Below are 27,448 nucleotides of genomic sequence, written 5' to 3'. Positions count from 1 at the left end.
TGTTAGCAATCGGGGTTGCTTTCTGAATTTTCTTTTATACTATCAATTATAAGGGCAAAACATTCCTAAAAACACCAAAACAATAAGTCTTAAAATTTAATACAGGTATCTAAACAACTTTTACTGCTCCTTTCACAACTGCAAATCATTATATTTTTATATTAATATTCTATGCATTGATACTGTATACATTATCATTCTCTGATATATAACAATTAATTTTAATTTTAATATTTTAACTATGATAATATATAAACTGTATGCACTGACAGTGTATATTAAATTGAGGCTATATTTTTTTTATAATTATTCATAAAAAGAGCTTTATTTTCTCGATTGCTTTTTTCGATTCTTGGTGCTTTACTCTTCATAACCATTTCTTTCTCCCCCATTTTGTTTTTTGTTTTTGGAAATAATGAGTTGAATAGTCGGGGAAAGGAGTGTTAAGTGAGAGATTTGGGTTTCAAACCCTCTCATTTACATCAAAAATAAAAAATCATTTTTTTATCTTTTTTTTTTTACTTCCAAAATAGTGTTTGGATAGCTGAATTATTTCACAAAACATCTCATAAATATATTTTTCAATCCATAATTTTATATTTTTAATTATTTTTTATTTCACATACGTCACATTACAAAAAAGTGTTACAGTAATTATTTTAAATAATATTTCACGTACATCGGGGTGGCTCAAACCACTAGCGTTAGCTTATGGCTTTGTTTGGATTGAGCTTTATTTCTCAAAATTTATTTACTTACATCATCATTACAATTTCCAATACACCTTTTTACTTTCCCAATTACCTTTTTATCTCACATACATCACATCACAAAAAGTGCTACAGTAAAAATATCTCTAATAATTCACAATCCAAACAGATTACTATATGTCAAAGTATTACTCTGTTTGTGTTTTGTTTATTCATTTCAAAATTTGTCTTCCACTTCCCATTTGGCTGTGACGAAGAAAGCAAATTTGTTAGAGCCCTCACGAATCGAAATTTCAGAAAACGAGCTTTGAAGGGCTAATCTGTAACCCTCATATCCTGCAGCATTTAATGTTGTTGATCGCCCCATCGGAGGTCATGTTGCTGTATGCGTAAATTCATCAAACATGTTATCTGCATACCTGTTCTACAGGCTCTCTCCTATCAAGATTTCAGCTAAAATCCCTACGGCCTGCTTTATTCTGCTTCAGAAAGGTCATTTGCTTTCTAGCTCAATTTTTGCCAGGGGGTCTAGAAATGATTGCTGTGCTAACTTCTGTAGTCTTGCTGAAGCAATTGATTCAGGTTATGGTGTGAAATCAAGAACTGCAAACTCTGCATTGGATGAATATTCACATTCTTATATTGTCTCTTACCTTGTTAACTCATGTGGGTTGCCAGCAGAAAGGGCTAATTTTCTATCTAAAAGAGTAACGTTCAAGTCCCTTGAGAAGCCCAATGCAGTTTTGGCGTTCCTCAGAGATCAAGGATTCAGCAAAGCCCACATAGCAAAACTTGTTGGAGCAGCACCACAGATTCTCTTTTACAATCCTGAGAAGATCCTTTTGCCCAAGATTGAATTTTTCAGCTCTATATGGGTTTCAAGAAGTGAGTTAACCAAAAATCTTTCAGCAAATCACCATCTACTGAGAAGCAGCTTGAAGAATAAAATATTGCCTCTTTATCATTGTCTTAAGAGCATGTATGGAACAGATGATAGGCTTACCTCTCCTAGAATATGGCGTGCTGTTTACTTCTCTAAAGACCCCACAAAGAATCTTGCTTCTAATATTGCTGTTCTAAGAGAACTTGGAGTTCGAGAATCATGCATTAGATCATTAATGACTCGTCATCCCGCTGCCGTAATGGTAAATGATAATCGTTTCAGGGAAGTTGTATATGAGGTTAAGAATATGGGATTTGATCATCTGAAATCAACTTTTGTGCAAGCTTTATATGCTCGGTTTGGGATGCGTAATAGATTAAACTGGGAACGGTGTTGTGAAGTGTATAGGAGTTGGGGTTGGTCTGAAGATTTGGTGCGAAATGCATATGGAAAGGATCCTAACTGTATGCTTATTTCAGAGCAAAAACTCAGTAGGATGATGGACTTTCTTGTTAACAAAATGGGTCTGAATTCGCAGACAGTTGCACGATATCCTGTTATTCTCAATTTCAGTTTGGACAAGAGGATTATCCCCAGGGGATCTGTTATTCATCTTTTGCGCTTGAAGGGCTTCATTAGATGGTACACGCGTTTATATTCTATATTCATTCCTGGTGAGAAGTACTTCTTGAGCAAATTTGTCATTCCATATGAGAAGCAAGTACCACAGCTCCGTGATGTTTATCAGGGAAAGATGGGGATTTTTGATGTATGATTTGGAGATGCATAGAGGAAAGATTTTGAAGCAATTAATATTCTTTAAAGATCATCTGAGTCTCCCCTCAGGCCCCCTTTTTCATCTTTTTTAGCTTAGAACTCCTAATGTAGTTCCAGTATATTCATGTAATTACCCAGTAAAATTTCAATGGTGACTTTTCCTTGAGCATGTCTTGCTAGAATTGATGGTGGCATTGTTTGGTTTATCCAATAAGTTCATTTGATTTACTTGATAGTATGAGTTTTTGCTTGATAGAACCATTGATAGTTCCAATGAACTGTTGATGATAACATATTACTGGCACTACCTACAAACACTCTAGGAGGGTGTTGAATGCTTGGGTTTGCACCTGGAAAAGGGAACCCTTAGAGATAATGGATTGGAGACTTCATATGAGTCCACAATCAGATTTTGAGAAATCTTAGATTAAGGGCAAATTGTCATTGGAATCTCCTTCTGGTTTACTTGAAGCAAACCCAGTAAATGCTTTTGAAGGAAAGTTCGACGCTATCATGGTTCAAAATGCTCAGGATGATTGAGACAGAATTGCAGCTCAAGATTATTTGGGACAACAAATTCTGCAAAACGAATTTTCTTCAAGCATTGCTAACATATTAGAGGCTGAAATCTTAGGATCAGAAACTTTATAAATCTAAGAGAGTTTTCAAGGGTGCCTTTGGTAACTTTTACTGCAGGAATTGGATTTCTTCATCTGTATTTCTAGGTAAAGGTATTGCGAGTTGTTCCTTTTTGTTGTTGAAATATACCTGAAAAAGGAAAAGTTCAACATTTCTGGACAAAGTGCTGATGTGCCACCTTTTGTATGTGTTGTGCTTACGTTGAATTGATCCTTTTCACTGAATCTGCATCCTGCTCAAAGAAGTTAAATGCTGGAGCATGTTGGTATGCCAAGTGCTTTTCCTTGGTTAAAGCTGTTGTCAGATCTTCCTATCCCATGATTTAGTCGTATATTTTGTCAACAATTATAACTTTCCATGGGAACTATCAATTCTATGGAATGAAAGACTGTCAACCTCTCTGAAGCAGATGAGATGACATCTCTTAAAATAAATGCTCATCAGCATTCTCTGTTGTCTATTGATGTGTTCCATATCATATAATCATAGCTGAGATGATCTTTTTGAGGTCCTGACAGTATATCACAACATGAATCTTTATCTTGTCTGAGCTTCAATGCTGCCTCAGTTTTTTACTCTGGTTAAATTTGCAGTGTATCCAATAAGACAGAAATTGATGTACTGACTATGCACTGGTCTGTTGATTCCAGTTTCATTTGGCTTGGGCAAAAAGGGACACAGGGCTTCATAGTTCCTACTTGTTGATTCAACTAGTGAGGCGAGTGCACCGTTTAATGAGGGTGGTATTTGCCCTACTAAATAGTCTCCTTGAAGGAAGGTTAGCAAATACAGTGAGATACTCTGGATGGGTGGCAATGATTACTAGTGAAGCGCTGACTAATTGTTCCATAAACTTTAGCTTCTCTCCAGTTTATAGAGCTTTGAAAGAGTACATTTAGTTTAAGCATTCACCTATGTATGTAAAATTCCCATAAGATATTTAGACACTTTCAATTGTTTTTGTTATTCTTGTCTATAAAAATAAATTGACTGTATTGATGATAGGTATCATCAGATCTGGCAATGTTATAGGGATATATATTGTTTGACATATCCCCTTCCAAAACATTTCAATGTGTCTCTATTCTGCATGGGAAGTTGGAGACTGCCTCCATTTTTTGTGGTTTCTATAGAAGTGGATCCTCTAACTTTAGCTGATTAGAAATTCAGTATAGACTATTATGACATGCCATCTATGCTGTGACAGAAGTTACTGTTCTATTCTTTGCATGGTTACTACTACTCACAATTAGACCTGGCAATTTTGTCCAAAATCCAACAATCCACCCAACTCATCCACTAATTTCAGAGGTTGGGTATTGGGTCAATTTTGGATTGGATAATAAAAACTCACATATATTTTGGACGTTTTTTTATATTTGTGTTGGGCACTCATTACCCAACTTAAGTTAAAAAAAAAAATAAACAAATTAAAATCAAGAAACAAGAAAAGACCAGCGACTATGTAATGAAGCCAAATGTTGGATCAAGCAAAACACATCTCCTGGCCAAAGTTTTATGTCCAAGTCTTGTCTATGGTGAGTCACAATTGAGGTGCCTTATGCAGATGTTCAGAAAATGGCAGGATCAATCAAATGAAGAAGAATACGAAAGAAGCTGAAGTGATGAAATATGTTGTAAAAAAGGATTCTTTTTTTTTTTTTGGGTAAAAAAAAAAAGAAAAAAAAGAAGATTCTAGTTGCATAACTTTGGCTAAGGATTTTAAAAGTTCAGAAAGTGTCTAAAAATCAGAGGTGAATTATAGTCAAAATGTATCTAACATTCTTATTATTTTCCTTATTAACTTGGTTAAAAGGTTAATACTTATTCATCCAAATAAAAAGAAAAGGTATTAATTAATGTAGCAGATGCCATAATGTCCAAAACTTACAAAATATGATAACAAAATAGAAATTTTTTTACAAAAAAAAAATTGATTAACTTTACATTCAGAACTCCCGAACCAATTCTTTGTTTTCTTATTTTTTATTCTTATTTGTCGTCTTCTACGTGCACTTTTTTTATGGCTCTATTTGGAAAGTTGCTCTTTTCTTTTGGGGTATATTTAAGAAAATTTTACTATAATGCCAATATGTAGAGCTTCCGACAAACGTAAGGATAGTAGAGTTAGTATTACTCTCCATTTGAGTATCGTCTTAAAATTGCTGGAAGAGAGTACATGAACAACATTTGATTTTCACGCTAACCACCTTGAATTTGACAGCTACTAAAAAGTTCAGTAGGGTTGAGACGCGCAGTACGCTCTTTTTAAGACGATATGTGTTCATACGGTATTTTTTTTTAACCGATGCAGAAGGTCTAGTGCGCTGCCTCCAGAATATAATAACCCAACTCTATAGTTGTTGCTTCCTTTTGATATGCACAACCAAGAGAAGCAAAAGCTTCCCAATATCTTTCTTTGCCCAAAGAAAACAGAATGAGGGAGAAAGAAAAGAGTGTGAGGAGAATAGTATTTAGAATGATATTTTGTTGAGAGAAATGTGTATGAAATTCTCCAAAGAATTTCATTATTTATAGGCTACAAAAACCTTTAGAAAAAGGGTTGAAAGTCCAATGTACAACGATTTTTTTTTCATATTAAATTGTAGTTAATTGGTAGAATTTGTAACCTAAAAATATGATTCACATTTGAATGGCTTATAAAGACTCAATAATTCTTCATTTGACCAAATAATTCATTTGTAACTCTTATTCAAATAATTGTACAATAACTCAATTCAAAATGCATTGTAACTCCCACAATTATAATTCCCATAACTCCCAAATAAATTCTAGGGTAAAAAATAAAAAAGCCCCCTATGCTAAACCTAATATACAAATAAGCCCCCTATGGTTTCAAAATATACAATGTGATATCTTATATTTTGAATTAAATTATAATCTTGACGAAAATCGAAAAAATTAACGGGAATTGATGAAAGGACCAAAATGCCCTTATATAAGAACCAAAAGGCAATTGAACAGAATCATTTGTTTTGTTCAAACCCTACGAAGAGAGAGAGAGAGAGAGAGAGAGAGAGAGAGAGAGAGAGCGAAAGAGCGAAAGAGCAGCCAAAGCCGAGCCAATCTGAATCAAGTAAGAAGAGCGAAAGAGACGAAGATTTCTTCCATAAAATCGAAGGCAAATGGGTATGTATGTTATACTTCGTTCATGTTATAATTAGTTAAAATTAGTTCATGTATGTTGTAATTAGTTACGGTTTAGGGTTACCCATCTCAGATTTTTACTAAATTGATTTCAATACTTAGGGCTGATAATTCTATTTACTTTAATGATATACAATATTTGGGTGTTGACCTTAGAAAAATCCTAATTTTGTGAGTTTTGGGACTGGTACTTCGGATTTAAAGTCGAGATTTTTGCTGCTTTGAGACTGCAACTTTGGATTTAAAGTCGAGATTTTTATTGATATTTGGGTGTTGACTAGGAGTCATGCAAATAATTTCTAAAATGTCCATTTCTGATAGGATTTGTTTGTGTGTTTGAGTACGACTCAATTACTTGTTACAACTAGATACTTAACAAAGAATTATGAGTAAAACTATAAATTTCTATACCTGTCATTGTCTTATCTGGTTTAGTGGTCCAGAATGCTATTAAAATTGGCTGTGCTTGTGCTTTTCTGTTTATTTAGTTTTATGTATATCAATGATGGAGACATAGTAGTCGGGAGACTAAAGCATATTTATTATATTCCTTGAAATATTCAAAAGAAGAAGACAAGTCAGAGGAAAAAGTAAACATACATATGTATTTTGATGAAAAATTTGGAGAATATCTTGCCCTTCACTACATAGGAACCCGTATGGCTATCTTTAAAAATAGACTTGAAGACCAGATCTCCATAGTTAGCCTTTGCAGGATGTTTAAAAAAATGGATGAGAATGCAACTAAAGTGACTTTCTGGTTTTGTGCTTCACAAGTAGACTTAAATGGTGACATACATTCAATTAGGGACAATAATGATGTTAAATTGATGAATAAAACATATTGGGGTTTGGCAACAAGGATAATATATGCTTGCAGTGGGGATAATTCTTTTGAAAAGCCACTAGAATATGGTAGGGACAATGTATTGGAGCCAAATTCGACAATAGATGCATCAACATCAAATAAATGTGCAGATGGGGTACATAACACCAAAATAGACAGCGAGGATGATGTAGTACATAACATAGAGACTTTAGAAAAAAAAGAAGATGGGGTTAGTAATTGCAACCAAAGAAGACAAATTATACTGATGATGATAAGCCTGAATAGCTGAAGAAGGGGTTGGAAACAAAAGAGGATGAGGATATTTTTGCAACTAAAAAAGATGTGGATAAATGCAATAAACCAGAAGGCGGGTCCATTAGGGGTGCTGTCGAGTCGAGTCGACCTCGAGTAGTACACTACTTGAGCTCGACTCGAGACAAAATAACTAAACTCGAGCTCGAGCTCGATATCGATTTATGGAACTCGAGCTCGAGTTTAATTAAATGTAATTAATTCAAATCAAACTCAATCGAGTTTATTCGAGTTCAATCAAGTCTAATCAAGTTCAAGTAATAAAAATTAATATTTTATATATAATTTTAAATAAAGGATATTATTGACATTTCACAATAATAAAAATAAAAATATATATTATAAAAAACTCGATAGAGCTCGTCGAGCTCTCGAGTATTATATTTTCAAGCTCGAGCTCGACTCGATAGTTCTAACGAGCAGCTTGAGCTCGAGCTGCTGACCAAGTAGCTCTCAAGCTCGAGCCGAGCTACTTGGTTTAACTCCAGCCCTAGGGTCCATATTACATTGCACCCATTTTAAGCCTTATTATGTGTTCTCTTTTCCTGCAAAGGTAGTTATCAAGAGCCCTGCCAAAAGTGAAACTAATAAGGCAAAAAAGTCCAACAAAAGTAAGAAACAGTCTGTAGGGCCAGACAACATTGGAGAAATTTCACCTTATATCTCATTTCAGATTTCAGCTGAGACTCCATCTCAAGCTGCTGACTAACACTCATCTCAGATCCTATCACAAGCTGAAGCAGTGAACAGTAAAAATGGTGAAGAAAAATCAATAGAAGAAGGAGCACCACATACACCAGAAGAAGATTGGTAAGAACTAGTAGTTTTTGATGAAGAGTTGCAGGACAATTGCGGATATGATTATGAAGGCCATAAAGAATGCCTTAACTTTAACCCTGAAATGGAGTTTCTAAAGTCACATTTTGAATTGAAGGTTAGGCAGAAGTTTTTCAATTTCATAGTTTTTAGATATGTGTTGGTCGAATGGTTGGTAAGAAAGAGATATGAGGTTGAATGGGTAAAAAATTACTCAAAAAAGATTATTGCCAAGTGTGCAAAGGGCTGTTCTTGGAGGATTCGTGCAACACCAATCCAAGGTGAAACTACTTTTCAAATTACATCATTGAAAGGTCAGCATGTTTGTGTTAGATATTACAACAACAAGCATACAACAATCAAGTATTTGAGTGCGAAGTACCAAGACAAAATAAGATGTAACTCGAAGTGTGCCGTGAATGAATTTCAGAATGTTATTAGAAGAGATTTAATGATTAACGTGTTCGTTGCCAAGATACGCAGAGTAAAGAGAAAGGGAAAAGATGAGATGTTTGGCATAGATATGGAGCAATATCACCACCTTTGGAGTTATGCAGCTACAATCCGACAGACAAATCCTGATAGCACTGTCAAGATTAAGATTGATACAGCAGAAGAGGGTTCACAAGGAATATTTGAAAGACTGTATTACTGCCTTCATGCTTGCAAACAGGGGTCCTCGATGGCTATACCAATAATTGGTCTTGATGGGTGTTTTTTGAAATATGCATTTGGTGGTCAATTGTTGTCAGCAATTGGTAGAGATGACAATGAGAACATGGTTCCAATAATAGTAGCAGTGGTAGAGATAGAGAGGTATGACTCATGGGAGTGGTTCCTGGAACTATTAATGGCTGATCTGGGACTTGGTGTGGAAAACATACCTTGGACATTCATCTCAGATCGATAAAAAGGACTGGTCCATACAGTGAATGAGTTATTTCCAAATTCTGAACGCAGGTTTTGCTTGAGGCATATGTACCAAAATTTTAAACAAAAGTCCAAAGGAAAAGAGTTGAAAGACTTGTTCTGGGCAGCTGTAAGTGCTAGGAATGAAATAGACTGGAAATTAGCAATGAATTCCCTTGAAAAAGCTTCAAAGGATGCAGCTGAATGGCTACAAAAAATGCCACCAGTTTTATGAAGTAGGTCACATTTTAGACAAAGTAGCAAATGTGATATTCTTGTCAACAACCTTTGTGAGTCATTCAATAATTATATTTTAGAAGCCAAAGAGCTACCTATCATAGAGATGCTTGAGTGGATCCGAGGAAGGCTCATGTAAAGGATTCAAGTGAAGAGGTCTGGTATGCAAAAATTTCAAGAAAAAATCTATCCTAACATTGCAAGGAAGATTGACAAGAATCTGAAACTTAGTAGGCTGCGTATTCCCACATGGGATGGCAAGAACAAATATGAAATTGACTGTGGGCCTAGAAAATCTGTTGTAATGGATTTGAATGAAAAGACTTGCATATGTAGTTATTTCCAACTTACAGGTTATCTTGTACCCATGCATGTACTGCAATAGAAGCACCTAGATTGCCTTTGCTTGATTATGTGCATGCCTGCTACAGTAGAGAAAATTACTTGAGAACATATGAGCATACTATCACACTTGTCCCGAGTGATAAGTACTAGGTGAGATGTGAAGAACAACCCCCAATCCTCCTGCAGTTCGAAAATTGGCTGGCAAACCCAAAAAGATCCGACAAAGGGCAGCCGACGAGCCTAAAAAGGGTCAAGTCTCAACCAGGAAGGGTCTTGTGGTTCATTGCAAGAGATGTTTTAGCCAAGATATAATTCAAGGACCTGTAAGAATGCCATTCATCCCAACTCTAAATTCTACATGGTAACATAAACTAGATTTTTCATCTTATTTGCTGTCCCAAATCATATTAATTCAACATGAATATGAACTTGTTTTTCATAGGCACCCGACACTAATGTAGCTGAATCAAGTTCAGCAGTTCATTCATCAGCTCCTTCACCAATGGTGCCCCCGCAACCAGTAGTCCCAAATCAAGAATAAGCTGCACATGTTCAAAAAACAAGCTGCAGGCCTGGGAAGCGGTATATGCAGCCAACAACTGCGAGTGTGGCAAAAAATATGCCTGCTAGACAATCATGTTCTCAGGTTGGATTAGATGTACTACAAATGTGAATTAATGAAGTATTATTCATTCGGACATTCATATTTTCCTCTTTAATTGCAGCCTGTGAGTGGCACAACTTCAACAGCAAAAGGACCCCTTTGTCCTACTGTTGTCTGTTGTTGATGTTCTATCCAACCTAAAGTCCAAGAAAGCAAGAAGATGTGGACATAAGTAGTTCAGTTAACATAGCAACTTTAGAGTTTATTTTAGGATGAACTTTATGTTTGTTGATTGCCTTTTGTGTAGTTTTTCAAGGAATTAATGGTTTCTGCTGGAGTTGGTGGCAAACATTTGGACAGTTTTTTAGGCAGCTTTTCTTTGGTGGGATGCTTTTGTTTACTTTATTTGGAATTGTTGTCAAGTGTTGAAAACTTTAATGTACTTATTGACTGTTTTAATGGAGAATTCTGATTAAGGGCTACAAGTGTATTTCTCAATCGCAGAAGATGTTATTATGTGTACTTATTCCTCAAAACTATTTTTAATGCACAAATATGATTAAGGGTTGGAAGTTTATATAATAGTTATTTGTTTCATTGTTTTGGGTAGAACATTTTTCAAAAAATCAGAAGAATAAAGTGCACATTTTCATGAATAAAACAAACCACCAAATTTCTTCATTTTCATTCATAACAAAATCATTGTCTTATTTTATAGACATTATCATCAACAGAAGCAAAAGTGAAAAAATAGATACCATTAAACAATAGCTAACTAGTGCTTTCAAGTTCTTCACTTTATCATTCAAGTTCTTCACTTCACAATTGGAGTTCAAGCACAGGAAATGTTCTTCAACCGTTGGCCTCCCAAAAAAGTTTTCTCTGCTGGCTTTATCTCTATAGATGGGATTACATCATGACCAAAATCTACATTCATCCTTTTCACATACAAAGTACAGCATCCATTTGGATGGCTTTTCGGACTCAATAATCTTCACTTTCATCTTTCTTCGACAGTCACAAATCTTATATTGGTATCGTAGATCCCCAGCTCCACTACACCCTCGAGAGCTAGATGAAGACATGAGCAAATTTTTTAGCCAGTCGTTTCCCTTCATCAGTAGATAAATTCCAATTTAGTTACCAGCATTCTTACTTTAAACCCTAATAACAACAATTTGTTAGCCAAAACCCAAAATCAAAACTTTTTACCTTATCCAAGATTGTGTAGTAGCTGCTCGGTGATTGACTTCATCTTTGAAGAAGCTTTGCCTTCCTCTTCGATTGGGTGGTAATTTGACTTCCCCCAAAGGCTAGTTCAATTTCTCTCAATCAAGGAGAAAATCGATTTCTCTACACAAGCATCGCTAGGAGTTTTATTGGGGGTTAAGGGATACAATAGGAATATTTACTAAAAATTAAGCATAAAGAATTTGCTTTTAGCTTCCAGTACATCAGTCCCATTAATTTTACCAATTTTTGTCAGGATTACAATTTAATTCAAAGCATGAGGTGTTGCGTCGTATATTTTGAAATCATAGGGGGCTTATTTGTATATTAGGTTTAGCATAGGGGTTTTTTTTGTTTTTTACCCTAAATTCTATTGTAACTCCTTGTAAAGATTTGGCCAAAAAATAATTAAGATTTTTTAAAATACACCAACAGTTGGTATCTAATGAATAGAGCTATAAAAGAAATGTTGTATCGGTGTTCAATGGGTATCACACCTTAATTGAGGTAGCCGAATATTGAGTTTATTCAACAAAATTCGAGTTAGAGATGCTCCAGGATATAAATGTGTAAGCTCATTGATTTTCCACACAATGATGAAAGCTTTATATGTCCAGATTTACCAAATGTATCTTGAATATATAAGTATACTCTCAAAAATATATGAGCAAGGAAATTATATTTTCAAGAAGGCTTTGAAAAGAACAATAACGAATATAAATTCCAAAGAATAGAGAAAGTCATATAAAATATTAGGGTAAATTATATATAATCCCCATGTAGTTTTATCTGCCACATGATCCCTTTAACATTTCAAAATGTCCACTTCACCCCATATGATTTTATATAATATAGAAACTTGAGCAAAAATAACTTACATAATGTCATTAATTGAAATACCATAGTGATTTTACTTAAATGTTGAATCAATCAATGATTTAACTACCTTGTATAAAAGTATGATTGGATTACATGGATAAATGCAGAAACCACAAAGGGTAAAGTAAATTCTTATACAAATCAAAAGAGAGTTTCATGGAGATTAAAATTTTATTACAAGCACTTTTAGAGTGCGTTTGGGATAAACGCCATAACTAATTATGCATTCCGTCTATTTTTCACTTTACATAAAATCATTAGAGGGTTATATGGCAATTTTAAACCTTTAGAGGGGTCATTTAGCATTATGTAAAATCACTGAGGGTTATAATTAATTTATCCAAAACATTATTAGAGAAGAAAGATCCCTTGGTAATAGGGAGAAAGAAGGAAGAAAAAAGAAGAAAAGAAAGATAAGAGGGAAGAAAATAGATAGGAAAGAATGAGAAAAGAGTAGAGGGGTTCAAGATGAAGGAGATGAAAAAACTGAAACCAAGGAAGAAGACAAGAAATGGTGGATAAATTTTGAGAGAGATAATGTCTAAATCCTAGACGCCTTACACCTAATGCCACAAGTGACTCACATGGAACCAGGGAACCAAGGAAAGAAGCAGAAACAAAAAAAAAAAAAAAAAAAGTCACACGGGTGGCAGCATATAGGGCTGCACATGAGTAAATCACTCGCTAGCCACTTGTGAGTAGTTCGACTCAAAGCTCGGCGTGAGTTCGGTCAATATCGAGTTCTTGTCAAATTCAAACTAATCAAGTCGCAATCAAGTTCGAATTCGAATTCAAAAATATTTAGCTCATTAACTCCTAAATTGACTCGATTATACATACATACATACATACATACATACATATGTATATATTAAAATTATATATATCTCTAATATTTTATTATTTTTTTAAAAATTATTATTTTATTTATTTTTTAAAAATATAAAATAAATTTTTTTAAAATTTTTTCTCGACTCGGCTCGAGATCAAACCTTATATTGAGAGCTTGAGTTCAAGTTTCCACTTGATAAAATTTAGGAGTGAGTATGGATCGGGTACCTACCCTATGCACCATTTGGTTGACTTGACCCGCACCTTACAGGTCAGCTATTTTTTACCCTTATTCGCTCCGTATATCAGCGGGTACTCAATTATCGGGTACCCTCCGAAATAGGGTCGGATCAACGGGTACCGATTTCACCCGCTTATCATTTAATTTAAAAAAAAAAATTTATACTAATTTAATTTTTTATTTTACATATTCATCTAAGATTTAAAAAAGATTTTTTCTCAAAAAAGTCTCCTACCAAGAAACAAGCATGCAAAGAGAATACAAGAAAAAGGAAAAAAATTAAAAGAATTCAAAATCAATAAAAATTTGAAATAAGTAGCACCTTTTTTAAATATATATTCCATATTAATTAAATTATTTTCTAAAAAAAAAAATCATGATCTCTTCAAATGAATTTAGTAAACAAACTATAGTCTCTCACATTTGTAATGTATTTCTTCAATGAAATTGCTTATTTAGTTCTAAATATATTATTTTATAGTATGTGTATAAAAATAAAAAAATAAATATGCGGGTCAGGTCGGGTATTTGCGATTTTTAATTATGTGACTCTAACCCATCCTATATCTAAACGGGTACCCAATTCTCTTTTAATCCGATCAAATAATACAGATCGGGTATCCTAATTTTCGGATCAGATAAAATAGGATGTGACGGATTTTCAGGTTAGTGGGTATTTTTCAGCACATGTTTTGGGGCTGAATCTTATTGGCTCTTATCCTATTTATATTGACAAATTTTGTAATAGCTTCGAAAAAGGTGTGTACATATACGTCGAATCTACAAAATTTATCTAACACTTAAAAATCAGATATTATTTGTAAGAATTAAATCATTTCGTCAATTGATTTCTTATTTTTTATTCATCTTTAAAACATAACTAAATTTTAAACTCGAATTCGGATTACTTATCATACATCTAAATATAATAAAGTATACATTATCAATATATAAAAATTAATTCATATTAAATATTTCTTAAAATCATTTAATTAGTTGTCTAAAAAAATCAAGATTTTGATATATCTGTCCAAGAGCTATATAAGCCTATAACTTTGGAAGATTTTGTTTTGTATCTCTTAAGGTTAGAGAACGACACAACCAATCCAAATCTATCTTATATTTGTTCAAAACTAGAGGACCATTGGGGGGGAGGAGAAAGAAGGGGGAGAGAGCGCAACGGATCTTCTGTCCCACACTCTGTGCTACTCTTTGTCCCATTTTTATTATATTGCTATTTCTCCTACATAAACATCATGTTTTAGTTCTTTTTTATTTCCTTAAAATTCAATAACTATTAATTGAGTAATACACAAAATTTAACAAACTCAAAAAAAAAAGCTGGAGGATCCTTGATGACCTTGAGTGGTTGTGTCTATAATCCGTATCCTATTTCAATGCTAAATAGAAACCAAATTCTAGGGAATTTACTAACTTAGAAAACATCACCAGCCAAATAAGTAGTATTAGTTGGTAAAATCTACTAGGGAACCATTATTTTCAATTTACCTTTTTTCCCTCATTTAGAAACATTTTGCCAAATAAAAAAATAGTATTAGTTGGTCAAATCTACAAGGGAACCACTTATTTTCAATTTACCATTTTTTTCCTTTAACAGTTGTCAATAAAATTTCAGTGGCTGTTATTCCTTGTTTTCCTGATTGATTACCTGTACAAAACCTGTGATAAACCATCTCTTTTTTGGTACATTTTTTCATATTTATAACATTGGTCACTTTTTCGAATTTTCTTCCTCATTTGGGGAACCAGATTGAACTCCATATATTGATGTTAAAAGTGGGATCAAAGTGGGATGAACGGCTTCAATCTCTTAATATGTGCAATTTCATTTCTTTCATTGGAGACCATTGATGTAGAGGGTTATTTGGGTATGAATTGGGGAAGGTTGGCAACACAAAGAATGATACCATCCATGGTGGTTGACTTGTTGATGCAAAACAAGATCAATTACGTGAAGCTTTACAGTGCAAGTGACAATGTCTTGGAAGCCTTTTCAGCGACAGACATGGGACTGGAAGTCACAATGCCTAATCTATATACACAGAAGCTGAAAAATCAGGTTGATGTGATTGACTGGGTGGTACAGATTATTGTAAGGCATCCCAATGTCCATTTCATGTATGTTTTTCTTTTAATAGCACCTACCTCTTTCAATAAACTCCCAACCCCCAACTTCCAGGCCTAGAATTTTAACCTTAGACCTGCCTACAGACTAGGATAAGCACTCTATCTTAGTCACCACTTAGCTATCCCAATAGTTGAATGAATGAGCTCCTGTCAAATAAGAGAATCCTCTCTGCTGACGGTGAGGCACGACTCTATAAGCCATTACTTAGTCACTGGATGAATCCGAATGTTGTACCTTATAACTCCCGTCACACCTTGAAAGAGATATTATTAGATAAATTTTTGGTTAATTTAATGGTTAACAATTTAATTTCTCCTTTGTTGTTTCAGCTCTCTTATTGATTATATTTTCATTTTTGGTCAACTTTTGTTTGATTTTTTTTATAGGTATGTTTGCATTGGGACGCAGCCATTATCGATAACATTTTCCAATCAAATATATCCCGAAGCTATTCAGGTATTGGATTGGACGCAAAGAGCTCTTAATTTAATAAATAAAAGTGAAATTAAAGCAACAATGAGTCATTACACTGACGTCCTCATCCCTGTAAAGAAACCATCAGAGGGTGCTTTCAGAGCAAATTTAGAGCCAAACATGACTAGGTCATGTCAGATTCTGCAGAGCAACAATGCTCCAATTGGACTAGATGTTTTCCCACTCCTGAGTGTTAATGATTTGTTTAACGGTGACACTGAATTTGCGTTCTTTGAGAACAACTCCACCTTAGTTTTCAAAGATGGGGACAAGACCTACTCCAATGTTTTTGAGGTTATGTATGATATGTTCGATGTTGCATTAGAGAAAGTGGGGTGTCCAAACATGACAATCATTGTAGATGCAATTGGATGGCCAACAGATGGAATAAAAGATGGGAACATCCCAAATGCACAGAGATTCCATCAGGGCTTAGCTAAATTTGTAGCAAGTAAGAAAGGAACTCCTCGACGTCCTGGTCCGATTGATGTCTACATCCATAATTTGTCCGATGAAAATAGGATAAACAAGACTACTGGATCCTTCAGGCGACACTGGGGCATCTACAAATTTGATGGACAGCCTAAGTTTAACTTTGATCTACAGGGGCTTGGGCGTGATGTGAAGTTAGTACCAGCTGTAGGCATTACACAGATGCCTAAAAGGTGGTGCATCGTCAATGGTGATGTTGGAAATGATATTGATAATACAACAAGAGAAAAATTTTTGGATGCATGTAACAGTACTGTAGATTGCACTGCAATGGAAGCTGGAGCGTCATGCAGCAATCTGACAGAAACACAGAAGCTTTCGTATGTTTTTAATATGGGCTTCCAGACGACAGCTCAAGATGTGTACAACAAATCATGTTATTATAACGGATATGGTAAGATAGTCTCAGATGATCCTTCAACTCCATTCTGCACATTCCCTGTCGAAATATTAGCTGCTGAGATCCCTAATTTTAATGGATACGCACGAAGCCTGGCTCATGCTCTCAAGCCATCATCGATATCATTGATGATTGCTATTATGCAGACGTTGTTCATCTGCTTCATTTTGATGTGTACATGTGATTATAATGGATTTGGGGCCATATAGCATAGGTTAATCATACAGATTAATATGCACATATCTTCAGATGACAAGTGACACTTATGATTTTGTTTACAATTCCACCTGTAAGAAACAAGTGGCTTCAAATCCGATTAAAATCAGCCCATGTCAAATGTTAACTCTCAAGTACAAGATTCTTTTTATCTTGTCAGTCCCTTCCTCGTCTTTCTTTTTCTGTTTTAGTTTTAAACGCTGGGTCAGGTCTTAATCCAAATTAGATTAAAATATCTTGGTATTACAATTGTTCGTTGTTCACTTTTCTTGAGAATACTTTGTATAAAGGACAGAAACAGAAGAAGAAGATGAGAAGAAGAAAAAGAAAAAGTTGGACTGTCGAGCTATTTTTTCTCCGAAAAATAAAATTTGTTCGTGTCACTCAGATTGATACATGTAGAAGAGGCAGATCTGTTCTTGCCATTCTCCCAAGCCAAAACATCGGGTACAAGTCCCCTCCAATAACTGTTTTTGGGAAACAACAAGAAGTTTAGTACCGAACTGATGCAAATATACTAATACTCTTTGAAAATTAAAAGGTACATCCTATTTAAGGGAGATAAGAGAACAAAGTTTTCTTGTGAAGAAATAAAGGAAGTCATATAGATTCTTTTTAATTTTTAAACAAGGATATTAGGGGTGGAAAATTGGTTTTCTAACAATTGCCCAATGGAATGGCTATAAAGCGGCAAATAAAATTTTTTTTTCCTAATGGGTATCCAATAGATACTGTTATACTAAATCCAAATTAACAAGTGTTCATCCAAGCATTATGGAGTTTCTGAGAGCAAAACTTCAGCCAAGTTTACTTGATTAAAACTCAAGACAATGTTTCCATTGGCCAAGCTCCATTGAGCCATTAGGTAGTTGGTGTCTAATAAATAGAGCTATAAAAGAACTGTTGTATTGGTGTTCAATGGATATCACACATTAATTGAGGTAGCCGAATATTGAGTTTATTCAATCAAAATTCGGGTTAGAGATGCTCCAGGATATAAATATGTAAGCTCATTGATTTTCCACACAATGATGAAAGCTTTATATGTCCAGAGTTACCAAATGTATCTCGAATATATAAGTATACTCTAAAAAATATATGAGCAAGAAAATTATATTTTCAAGAAGGCTTTGAAAAGAACAATAACGAATATAAATTCCAAAGAATAGAGAAAGTCATATAAAATATTTGGGTAAATTATATATAACCCCCAAGTAGTTTTATCTATTGCCACATGACCCCTTTAACATTTTAAAATGTGCACTCCACCCATATGGTTTTACGTAATGTAGAATCTTGAGTAAAAATAACTTATATAATGTCGTTAATTGAAATACCAATAGTGATTTTACTCAATGCTGAATCAATCAATGATTTAAATACCTTGTATAAAAGTATGAGAGGATTGCATGGATAAATGCAAAAAACACAGAGGGTAAAGTAAATATTTATACAAATCATAAGAGAGTTTATGGAGGTTAAAATTTTATCACACACACTTTTAGAGTTCGCTTGGTATAAACATCATAATTAATTGTGCATTCCGTCTATTTTTCACTTTACATAAAATCATAGGAGGGTTATATGGCTATTTTAAACCTTTAGAGGGGTCATTTGACATTATATACAATCACTGGGGGTTATAATTAATTTATCCAAAACATTATTAGAGAAGAAAGATCCCTCGGTAATAGGGAGAAGGAAAGAAGAAAAAAAAAGAAAAGAAAAATAAGAGGGAAGAAAATAGAATGGAAAGAATGAGAAAAGAGTAGAGAGTTCAACATAAAGGAGAAGAAAGAAGCGGAACCAAGGAAGATAAATTTTGAGAGAGATAATGTCTAGACGCCTTACACCTAATGCCACAAGTAACTCATATGGAACCAGGGAGCCAAGTAAAGAAGTGGAATAAAAAAAAAAATCACGCGGTTCCCAGCACATAGGCCTGCACACAAGTTGAATCACTCGTGCGCCGTTCATGAGTAGCTCAATTCAAAGTTCGGATTAAGTTCAATCAATATCGAGTTTAAGTCGAGTTTGAACTTACTAAGTTGAACTCGAGTTCGAATTCAAATTCAAAAATACTTAACTCATTAGCTCACAAAGTAGCTCGATTATACATACATAAATACATATATATATATTAATAGTAAAATTATATATATCCCAAATATTTTATTCATTTTTTTAAAAATAAAACAAAATTTTCATTTTTTCTCAACTCGGCTCAAGCTCGAGCTTTACATTAAGAGCTTGAGTTTAAGCTTGAGCTTGATAAAATTTAGGAGTGGGCATGGGTTGGTTACTCGCTCCATGCACCATTTGACTGACCCGTCCCGCACCTTGCAGGTCAGCCATTTTCTAACTCTTACCCATTCCGCATATTAACGAGTACTGATTATCGAGTACTCTCCGAAGTAGGATTGAGTCAATGGGTACCCACTTCGCTGCTTAACAATTAATTTTTTTAAAAAATAATTTATACTAATTTAATTTTTTATTTTACATGTTCATCTAACATTTAACAAAGATTTTTTTCTAAAAAAAAGTCTCATACCAAGAAACAAACAGGTGAAGAGAATACAAGAAAAAGGAAAAAAATTAAAAGAATTTAAAATCAATAAAAATTTGAAATAAGTAGCACCTTTTTTAAATATATATAGTCTACATTAATTAAACTGTTTTTTAAAAAACATAAGATCATGACCTCTGCAAATGAATTTTATAAGAAACTATAGTCTCCCACATTTGCAATGCAATTTGTTCAATGAAATTGCTTATTTAGTTCTAAATATATTATTTTATAATATGTCTATAAAAATAAAAAAATTAAAAAAAATATGAAAGACGAGTCGGGTATCTGTAAGTTTTTAATTATGTGACCCTAACCTGCCCCACATCTAAGTAGGTACCTAATCCTCTTTTGATTTGATCGAATGATACGGATCTAATTTTTAATTTTCGAATCGGATAGGATCAAATGTCGTGGGTTTTTGGGTTAGCGGGTATTTTTATCCACCCTTAATAAAATTAAGTCGATGCTCAGTTTGATTCGGTCAAAATTTGATTCAACTCGCTTGCACCCCTAACAGCACATGTCTTCGGCTGAATCTTATTGGCTCTTATCCTATTTATGTTGACAAATTTTGTAATAACTTCGAAAAACGGGTATATCTACGTTGAATCTACAAAATTTATCAAATACTTAAAAATAAGATATTATTTGTAAGAATTTAATCATTTCGTCAATTGATTTCTTATTTTTTTTACTCATCTTTAATACATAACCAAATTTTAAATTTGAATTCGGATTAGTTATCATACATCCAACTATAATAAAGTATACATTATCAATATATAAAAATTAATTCATATTTAAATATTTCTTAAAATCATTTAATTAGTTGTCGAAAAAAATCGATATATTTGTTGTAGAGCTATATAAGCCTATAACTTTTGAAGATTTTGTTTTGTATCTCTTTAGGTTAGAGAATGACATAATCAAATCAAATATGTCTTATATTTGTTCAGAACTAGAGGCTGTTGGGGGGAGAGGAGAGGAGGGGAGAGAGTGTAAATGAAAACTCCCTAGTTCAAGATCTCCCACTTACATTAAAATAAATAAAAAAAAAGAAAAAGCTGGAGGATCCTTGAGGACCTTGAGTGGTTATGTTTGTGATCTGTATCCTATTTCAATGCTAAATAGAAACCAGATTCTAGGGAATTCACTAATTTAGAAAACATCAATTGCCAAATAAGTAGTATTAGTTGGTAAAATCTACTAGGGAACCGTTATTTTCAATTTACCTTTTTTCCCTAATTTAGAAAACATTACTTGCCAAATAAAAAAGTAGTATTAGTTGGTCAAATCTACAAGGGAACCACTTATTTTCAATTTACCTTTTTCCTTCAACAGTTGTCAATACAATTTCAGTGGTTGTCATTCCTTGTTTTCCTGATTGATTACCTGTATAGAACTTGTGATAAACCATCTCTTTTTTGGTACATTTTTTTATATTTATGCCAATTATCACTTTTTCGAATTTTCTTCCTCATTTGGGGAACCAGATTGAACTCCACATATTGATATTAAAAGTGGGATGAACGGCTTCAATCTCTTAATATGTGCAATTTCATTTCTTTCATTGGAGACCCTTTTTGTAGAGGGTTATTTAGGTATGAATTGGGGAAGGTTGGCAACACAAAGAATGATACCATCCATGGTGGTTGACTTGCTGATGCAAAACAAGATCAATTACGTCAAGCTTTTCAGTGCAAGTGACAATGTCTTGGAAGCCTTTTCAACGATTGACATTGGACTGGAAATCACAATGCCTAATCAATCTACACAGAAGATGAAAACTCAGGCTGATGTGGATGAGTGGGTGGTTCAGATTATTGTAAGGCATCCCAATGTCCATTTCATGTATGTTTTTCTTTGAATAGCTCCTACCTCTTTCTATGAACTCCCAACCCCCAATTTCCAGGCCTAGAATTTGATCCTCCCTGCTGACGGTGAGGCAAGACTCTTAAGAGCCATTACTTAGCCACTGGATGAATCTGGATGTTGTACCTTATAACTCCCGTCACACCTTGAAAGAGATATTATTAGATGAATTTTTGGTTATAAATTTGAGTATAATTTAATGGTTAACAATTTAATTTCTCCTTTGTTTTTTTAGCTCTCTTATTGATTATATTTTCATTTTTGGTCAACTTTTGTTTGAATTTTTTTTATAGGTATGTTTGCATTGGGACGCAGCCATTATCGACAAGATTTTTCAATCAAACATATCCTGAAGCTATTCAGGTATTGGACTGGATGCAACAAGCTCTTAATTTAATGAATAGAAGTGAAATTAAAGCAACAATGAGTCATTTCACTGATGTCCTCATCTCTGCAAAGAAACCATCAGAGGGTGCTTTCAGAAAAGATTTAGAGCCAAACATTACTAGGTCATGTCAGATTCTGCAGAGCTACAATGCTCCAATTGGAGTGGTCATTTTCCCACTCGTTAATGTTAATGATTTGTTCAACGGTGACATTGAATTTGCATTTCTTGAGAACAACTCCACCTCAGTGTTCAAAGATGGGGACAAAACCTATTCAAATGTTGTAGAGGTCATGTACGATATGTTCGATGTTGCATTAGAGAAAGTGGGGTGTTCAAACATGACAATCATTATAGACGCAATTGGATGGCCAACAGATGGAATAAAAGATGGAAACATCCCAAATGCACAGAGATTTTATCAGGGCTTGGCTAAATTTGTAGCTAGTAAGAAAGGAACTCCTCGACATCCTGGTCCGATTGATGTCTATGTCCATAATTTATCTGATGAAAATAAGATAAACAAGAATGCCGGGTCCTTCATGCGACACTGGGGTATCTACAAATTTGATGGACAGCCTAAGTTTAACTTTGATCTTCAGGGGCTTGGGCGCGATGTCAAGCTAGTACCAGCTATAGGCATTACACGTATGCCTAAAAGGTGGTGCATTTTCAATGACCGATACGCATCAGATATTGGTAAAATTGCTTATAATGTTTTTGATGATCAAGTAAAGTACGCATGTGACACTGCAGATTGCACGGCATTGGATCCTGGAGGTTCATGTAGCAATTTGACATACATGCAGAGGCTTTCGTATGCCTTTAATATGGGCTTCCAGAAGGCAGCTCAAAGTGTATACAACAAATCGTGTTATTACAACGGATATGGTAAGATAGTCTCAGATGATCCTTCAACTCCATCCTGCACATTCCCTGTGGAAATATTAGCTGCTGAGATCCCTAATTTTACTGGATACGCACAAAGCTTGGCTCATGTTTTCAAGCCATCATCGATATCATTGATGACTGCTGTCGTGCAGACATTGTACATCTGCTTCACTTTAATGTGTACATGCTGATTACAATGGATTTGGGGCCATGTAGCATAGGCTAATCATACAGATTAATGTGCACATACCTTCAAATGACATCTGACATTTACGATTTTGTTTTACAATTTCACCTGTCAGAAACAAGTCGCTTGAAATCCAATATTATTGGCAAGTTTTTCAAAAATAGATCTCTTAAAAATGGTGCAAAAAAAAAAAACGGATTTAATGACATTGCTCAATTGGTGGTGAAGAATTTGAATTGCATCGACCAAGTTGTATCTTGGATTATATATATATTTTTGCACCAAAAGATAAAAAGATCTCTGCATAAATTGGTGACAGTTTTGCTTGTCATTTCATAATTAAATTATCAATTATTATATACATTTGTTTTGACCGATTTCGAGGCGGTAAAATACTAAAATATGTACTTTTTTGGGATAAAGAAACATGGCCTTTTTGGTAGGACATTTTATTAAGTACGTAGAGAATGACTATTAATTTTTTTAAAATCATAATTAAAGATAAAAGTATGTATATTTGGGGTTTAGGTGAAAAAAGTGCAATAGTGGTGCTTTAAGGGGGTAAAATGTAATTAACTCTACTTGAATTTTCTTTTCCAATTGCAAACCTATTACATGACGGGTTAGTTCATCTCTCAATTTGACACTGTTTGGCTGTCGAACACAAAATGATTGCGCTGTTCTTCTACTTCCTCTATGGCTGTAACCCAGTAACCTGGCAGGCTAGCACCAGGCAGTCGTAAGGCTGGTGGCAATCCGGAGGAATCAAATTTCAGAACACCCCGGATATCCCTTTCTGCTCAACTTGTTATTTGTAGCTCCAAAAAGAAAGTTAGTTACTCTTACAGTAAATTCATCAAACATGTGGTCTGCATATTTGTTTCGCAAACACTTTTCAATCAGAAGTTTGGCTAAAAAGACAATTCCATGCTTTACGTTGCTTCAGAAAAGTAGATTACTTTCAAACCCAGTTGGTCCAAGAATGTTTGACAACCAGTGCTCTATCAATTACAGTAGTCTTGTTGAGGCAATTGATTCTGGGTATGGTCTGAAAACAAGAAATAAGAATGGTGGTAAATCAGATTCTTTTACTGTCTCTTACCTTGTGAACTCATGTGGGTTGTCAGAAGAAAAGGCCTTTTTGCTTTCTAAAAGAGTGAAATTTGAATCCCCTGAGAAGCCAAATGCTGTTTTAACCTTTCTCAGGGACCAAGGATTCAGCAGTATCCACATAACTAGAATTGTGATATCTGCGCCTAAGATTCTTTTATACAATCCTGAGAAGACACTTTTGCCCAAGATTGAGTTTTTCAGGTCTATGTGGGTTTCTAGAACTGACCTGACCAACTATCTTTCAGCGAACCACCATCTATTGACATACAGCTTGAAGAATACAATTTTACCTATGTTTAATTGCTTCAAGAGCATATTTTTAACGGACGCTAGGATTGCCAGTGCTGCTATGTGGCGTAATGCCTTTTTTTGTAAAAATCCGATAAAGAACCTTACTTCAAATATTGCTATGCTACGAGAACTTGGAGTGCCAGAAAAGCATATTAGAATGTCATTGGCTCATTTCTCTCTCGCAATGATGCAAGACAATGATCAGTTTGCAGAAGCTTTATCCCAGGTTGAGGAAATGGGATTTGATCCTTCAAAATCAATGTTTATGATCGCCTTACTTGCTCGATCAGGTAAGGGTAATAGATCGAGATGGGCACGCAATTATGAAATCTATAGTAGTTGGGGTTGGTCTGAAGATGAAATTCGTTCGGCATACAGAGGGCAACCTTTCTGTATGCTCGTGTCAGAGAAGAAGCTTACCAAGTTAATGGACTTTATGGTGAATAAAATGGGATGGAATTCCCAGGTGGTTGCAAGGTATCCCCACCTTGTCACTTTGAGTGTGGAGAAAAGGATTATTCCTAGAGGCTCTGTTATTCATCTCTTGCACTCGAAAGGCTTGATTAAGAAGAACTTAAGTTTATATTCTATATTTTCTGTTAGGGAGAAGAACTTCTTGCGAAACTTTGTCACTCTTTATGAGGAGCAAGTGCCTGAACTACGGGGTGTCTATCAGGGTAAGATAGGCATTCTTGATGTGTAAATTGGAAATGCACACACACAACCTTCAAATTTATTCCTCTTTTCTGAAGTAGCTGACTTACCCTCCTCCTTTCCGTCTTTGAAGTTCCTTAAATACATATAGACAGTTTATTGTCGTTTTCTGATAAATGACCTTTTCTATTTGCTAAGTTTTGTAATCCTTGTATTGTGGCAACTCTAACTACTCCATTGGAGAAAATCACATTCTTTTACAGTCTTTCCATGAATATTGCCAGCAAAAAGGTAACTCTCAAATTTTTGTTTTTAGAAAACTTGTATTACTGATGCATCACCTTTTGTAATCGTGTTGCAGTTACATTGATTTAATCCTTTTAAATTGAATTTGCACCCTGCTAAAAAGTGAAATGCTGGAGCAATTGACATATCAGGCATTTACTGGAGAGCTATTTTTTGTTTTTTCTGACACCATGATTTACTCTTCACTTCCCTTGAAAACTATCATGCCTTGGGATTGATAGCATATCGATTATGCTATATTGAATGAATTGGCTGCCTAAACAAATGAATGGCCCTTGCAAGAATATGACGAAACTCTGTGTTGCTGAGCATATTTGAAGTGGTCCTGCATTTGCCTTCTGAACTTTAGGTTGCTGAGAGAAAAGGCTGAGGAGAAAGATTGACAAAGCTCTGGCAATTAGTTTGACCCTGTACAAACTTGTACCGGTTGGTATTCTTTCCCTGATTCTCCCATGGAACCATAGACGAATGGGTTTGTGTCACAGCCAATTCATGTTACTCGATAAATTAGTTACTGATGAGATGATTAGTGAAGAATTTTTCTGGTAGGTGCTTTTGTAAAGTCGAGCATCGTTTTGTGTTAGATAGCTTGGGATGTTAAATATAGCTGTATCCTGATAATCCAATTAATACAGAAGGTGTTTCAACATTTTCTAAGTGCATTTGGTTTTCTTTAATCAAGTTTAGTGTTTCAGATATTATTGTATGCTGTCTAAAAGAACGATGAGTTGATGAATTCCTACTAGAGCTGTTAAATGGAACAAGCAGCTCGAAAGCTCGATTGAACTCGATTCGATAAGACTCGAGCTCGGGTCGTTAATTGTGGTAAATGAGTTAAGCTCGAGCTCGACTCGTTTAATTAATAAGTCGAATAAGCTCAACTCTTTTGTTATCCGAGTAGCTCGATTAGGCTTGATAAGGAAGGATATATATGTTATTTCGCAATTTAAAAATATAAAAATTGAAAATTATAAGTTTTTATTGGATTCAATTTGCACGAGCTCGAGACTCGTTTGTGATAAACGAGTCGAGCTCGAGCTCCAGCCGCATGTCCCATTTGGCGAGTCGAGTTCGAACACACTTCAAAGTTCGTCCGCCTAATCGTGCGAGCTCGAGTCGAGCTGGGCAACCAAATTCTTGACTCAACTCGGCTCGATTAACAGCACTAATTCCTACCCGTCTGCTACCCTTTCCCATTTAGCCTGTGCTTAGACTAGAGAGGAAAAGTTACTACACCATAAAAGCATCAGTAACAGGCTGCATCTTGTCAGTTAATTAGTAATTAAGCCTATGGTTATGGCTATGTAATGAATTAACGGCAAATCCCAGATTTACTAATATTTGCAAGTCCATTATCAATAGGTGCTCACTGAGTATATGGAAATCAAGCTTGCCAAATCTCCCTCCAACTTCTTGATTTTTAGCACGAAGAAATTCTTGGAAAAGTGGCTGACAAAATTATGCAAGCATCACAATATACGTCTCGTAGAGTATTTTAGGGGGTGAAGCGTCACAATAAAACTTGGACACTATTTATATTATTTTTAAAGTCTATCTGTGTTTGAAAATATTTTTGCTTTAGTTTTGTATGTTCAGAAAAAAAAAATTCACAAATACCCATTGAGTATCCAAATTCAAGAGGGTTCGGATTTTGATTTACATTTTCAGAACCATAACGGTTTGGGTCTGAATTTGTCTAAAATTAATAGGTTTGGATCTGAATTGAATGGATTCAAACCGTTATCTTATCAAAAATTTTCTAGCATATGAGTAATCGGAATATCTATTTTAATTTAACTTATATTAACAAGTCTTTTTCTTTTGTTGAAATGTGAAAAAACAGACCCACAAGCCACAATAAAACTCACTCATCTCTGAATTTGGAGTTTTAACTCACCTACGAGCTATCTTCAGTTAATTTTTCAAACCACCACCTAGTCTACTTATTTATAGATACAACACGCTCGTAATATTTGTCCCCTTTCTTTTAATCTATTTGATGACAGTTTCATCTCATTCTTTTTAAAAAAAAAACC

General features: G+C 34.5%; 5 protein-coding genes across 5 annotated transcripts; all 5 read left to right on the top strand.

Moving 5' to 3' along the window:
* Nucleotides 1-745: 745 nt before the first annotated feature.
* LOC140005248 (transcription termination factor MTERF15, mitochondrial-like) lies at nt 746-2,552 on the top strand. Its single transcript, XM_072045937.1, has one exon. The coding sequence runs from the start codon at nt 1,115-1,117 to the stop codon at nt 2,366-2,368; it is 1,254 nt and encodes a 417-aa protein (XP_071902038.1). The 5' UTR covers nt 746-1,114; the 3' UTR covers nt 2,369-2,552.
* Nucleotides 2,553-8,219: 5,667 nt separating this feature from the next.
* LOC113738911 (uncharacterized) lies at nt 8,220-9,278 on the top strand. The gene is made up of 2 exons (XM_027266178.2): nt 8,220-8,950; nt 9,095-9,278. Exons 1-2 carry the CDS (start codon nt 8,220-8,222, stop codon nt 9,276-9,278), a joined length of 915 nt encoding a protein of 304 aa, XP_027121979.2.
* A 6,053-nt stretch (nt 9,279-15,331) lies between these two features.
* On the top strand, nt 15,332-17,134 carry LOC113738910 (glucan endo-1,3-beta-glucosidase 8-like). The gene is made up of 2 exons (XM_027266177.1): nt 15,332-15,549; nt 15,946-17,134. The coding sequence occupies exons 1-2, from the start codon at nt 15,332-15,334 to the stop codon at nt 17,132-17,134; spliced, it is 1,407 nt and encodes a 468-aa protein (XP_027121978.1).
* A 4,212-nt stretch (nt 17,135-21,346) lies between these two features.
* LOC113738908 (glucan endo-1,3-beta-glucosidase 8-like) lies at nt 21,347-23,052 on the top strand. The gene is made up of 2 exons (XM_027266176.1): nt 21,347-21,564; nt 21,879-23,052. Exons 1-2 carry the CDS (start codon nt 21,347-21,349, stop codon nt 23,050-23,052), a joined length of 1,392 nt encoding a protein of 463 aa, XP_027121977.1.
* Nucleotides 23,053-23,910: 858 nt separating this feature from the next.
* Nucleotides 23,911-25,155, top strand: LOC140004666 (uncharacterized). The gene has a single exon (XM_072044795.1). It carries the CDS (start codon nt 23,911-23,913, stop codon nt 25,153-25,155), a length of 1,245 nt encoding a protein of 414 aa, XP_071900896.1.
* The last annotated feature ends 2,293 nt before the right edge of the window (nt 25,156-27,448 follow it).

The sequence above is a fragment of the Coffea arabica genome, chromosome 4c (assembly GCF_036785885.1).
Source record: "Coffea arabica cultivar ET-39 chromosome 4c, Coffea Arabica ET-39 HiFi, whole genome shotgun sequence".
In the NCBI taxonomy this organism is placed as follows: Eukaryota; Viridiplantae; Streptophyta; class Magnoliopsida; order Gentianales; family Rubiaceae; genus Coffea; species Coffea arabica.
Note: the sequence above shows the minus strand (reverse complement) of the source record. Positions and strands in the feature narration are given on the sequence as shown.

Excerpts from the sequence above, each read along its gene's own strand:
- LOC140005248 (XM_072045937.1), top strand. The coding sequence starts at position 1,115 with ATGTTATCTGCATACCTGTTCTACAGGCTCTCTCCTATCAAGATTTCA.
- LOC113738911 (XM_027266178.2), top strand. The coding sequence starts at position 8,220 with ATGGAGTTTCTAAAGTCACATTTTGAATTGAAGGTTAGGCAGAAGTTT. Across the intron at positions 8,951-9,094 it reads GCAGTGGTAGAGATAGAGAG|GTTTTGCTTGAGGCATATGT; the intron begins GTATGACTCATG and ends TTCTGAACGCAG.
- LOC113738910 (XM_027266177.1), top strand. The coding sequence starts at position 15,332 with ATGATACCATCCATGGTGGTTGACTTGTTGATGCAAAACAAGATCAAT. Across the intron at positions 15,550-15,945 it reads CATCCCAATGTCCATTTCAT|GTATGTTTGCATTGGGACGC; the intron begins GTATGTTTTTCT and ends TTTTTTTTATAG.
- LOC113738908 (XM_027266176.1), top strand. The coding sequence starts at position 21,347 with ATGATACCATCCATGGTGGTTGACTTGCTGATGCAAAACAAGATCAAT. Across the intron at positions 21,565-21,878 it reads CATCCCAATGTCCATTTCAT|GTATGTTTGCATTGGGACGC; the intron begins GTATGTTTTTCT and ends TTTTTTTTATAG.
- LOC140004666 (XM_072044795.1), top strand. The coding sequence starts at position 23,911 with ATGTGGTCTGCATATTTGTTTCGCAAACACTTTTCAATCAGAAGTTTG.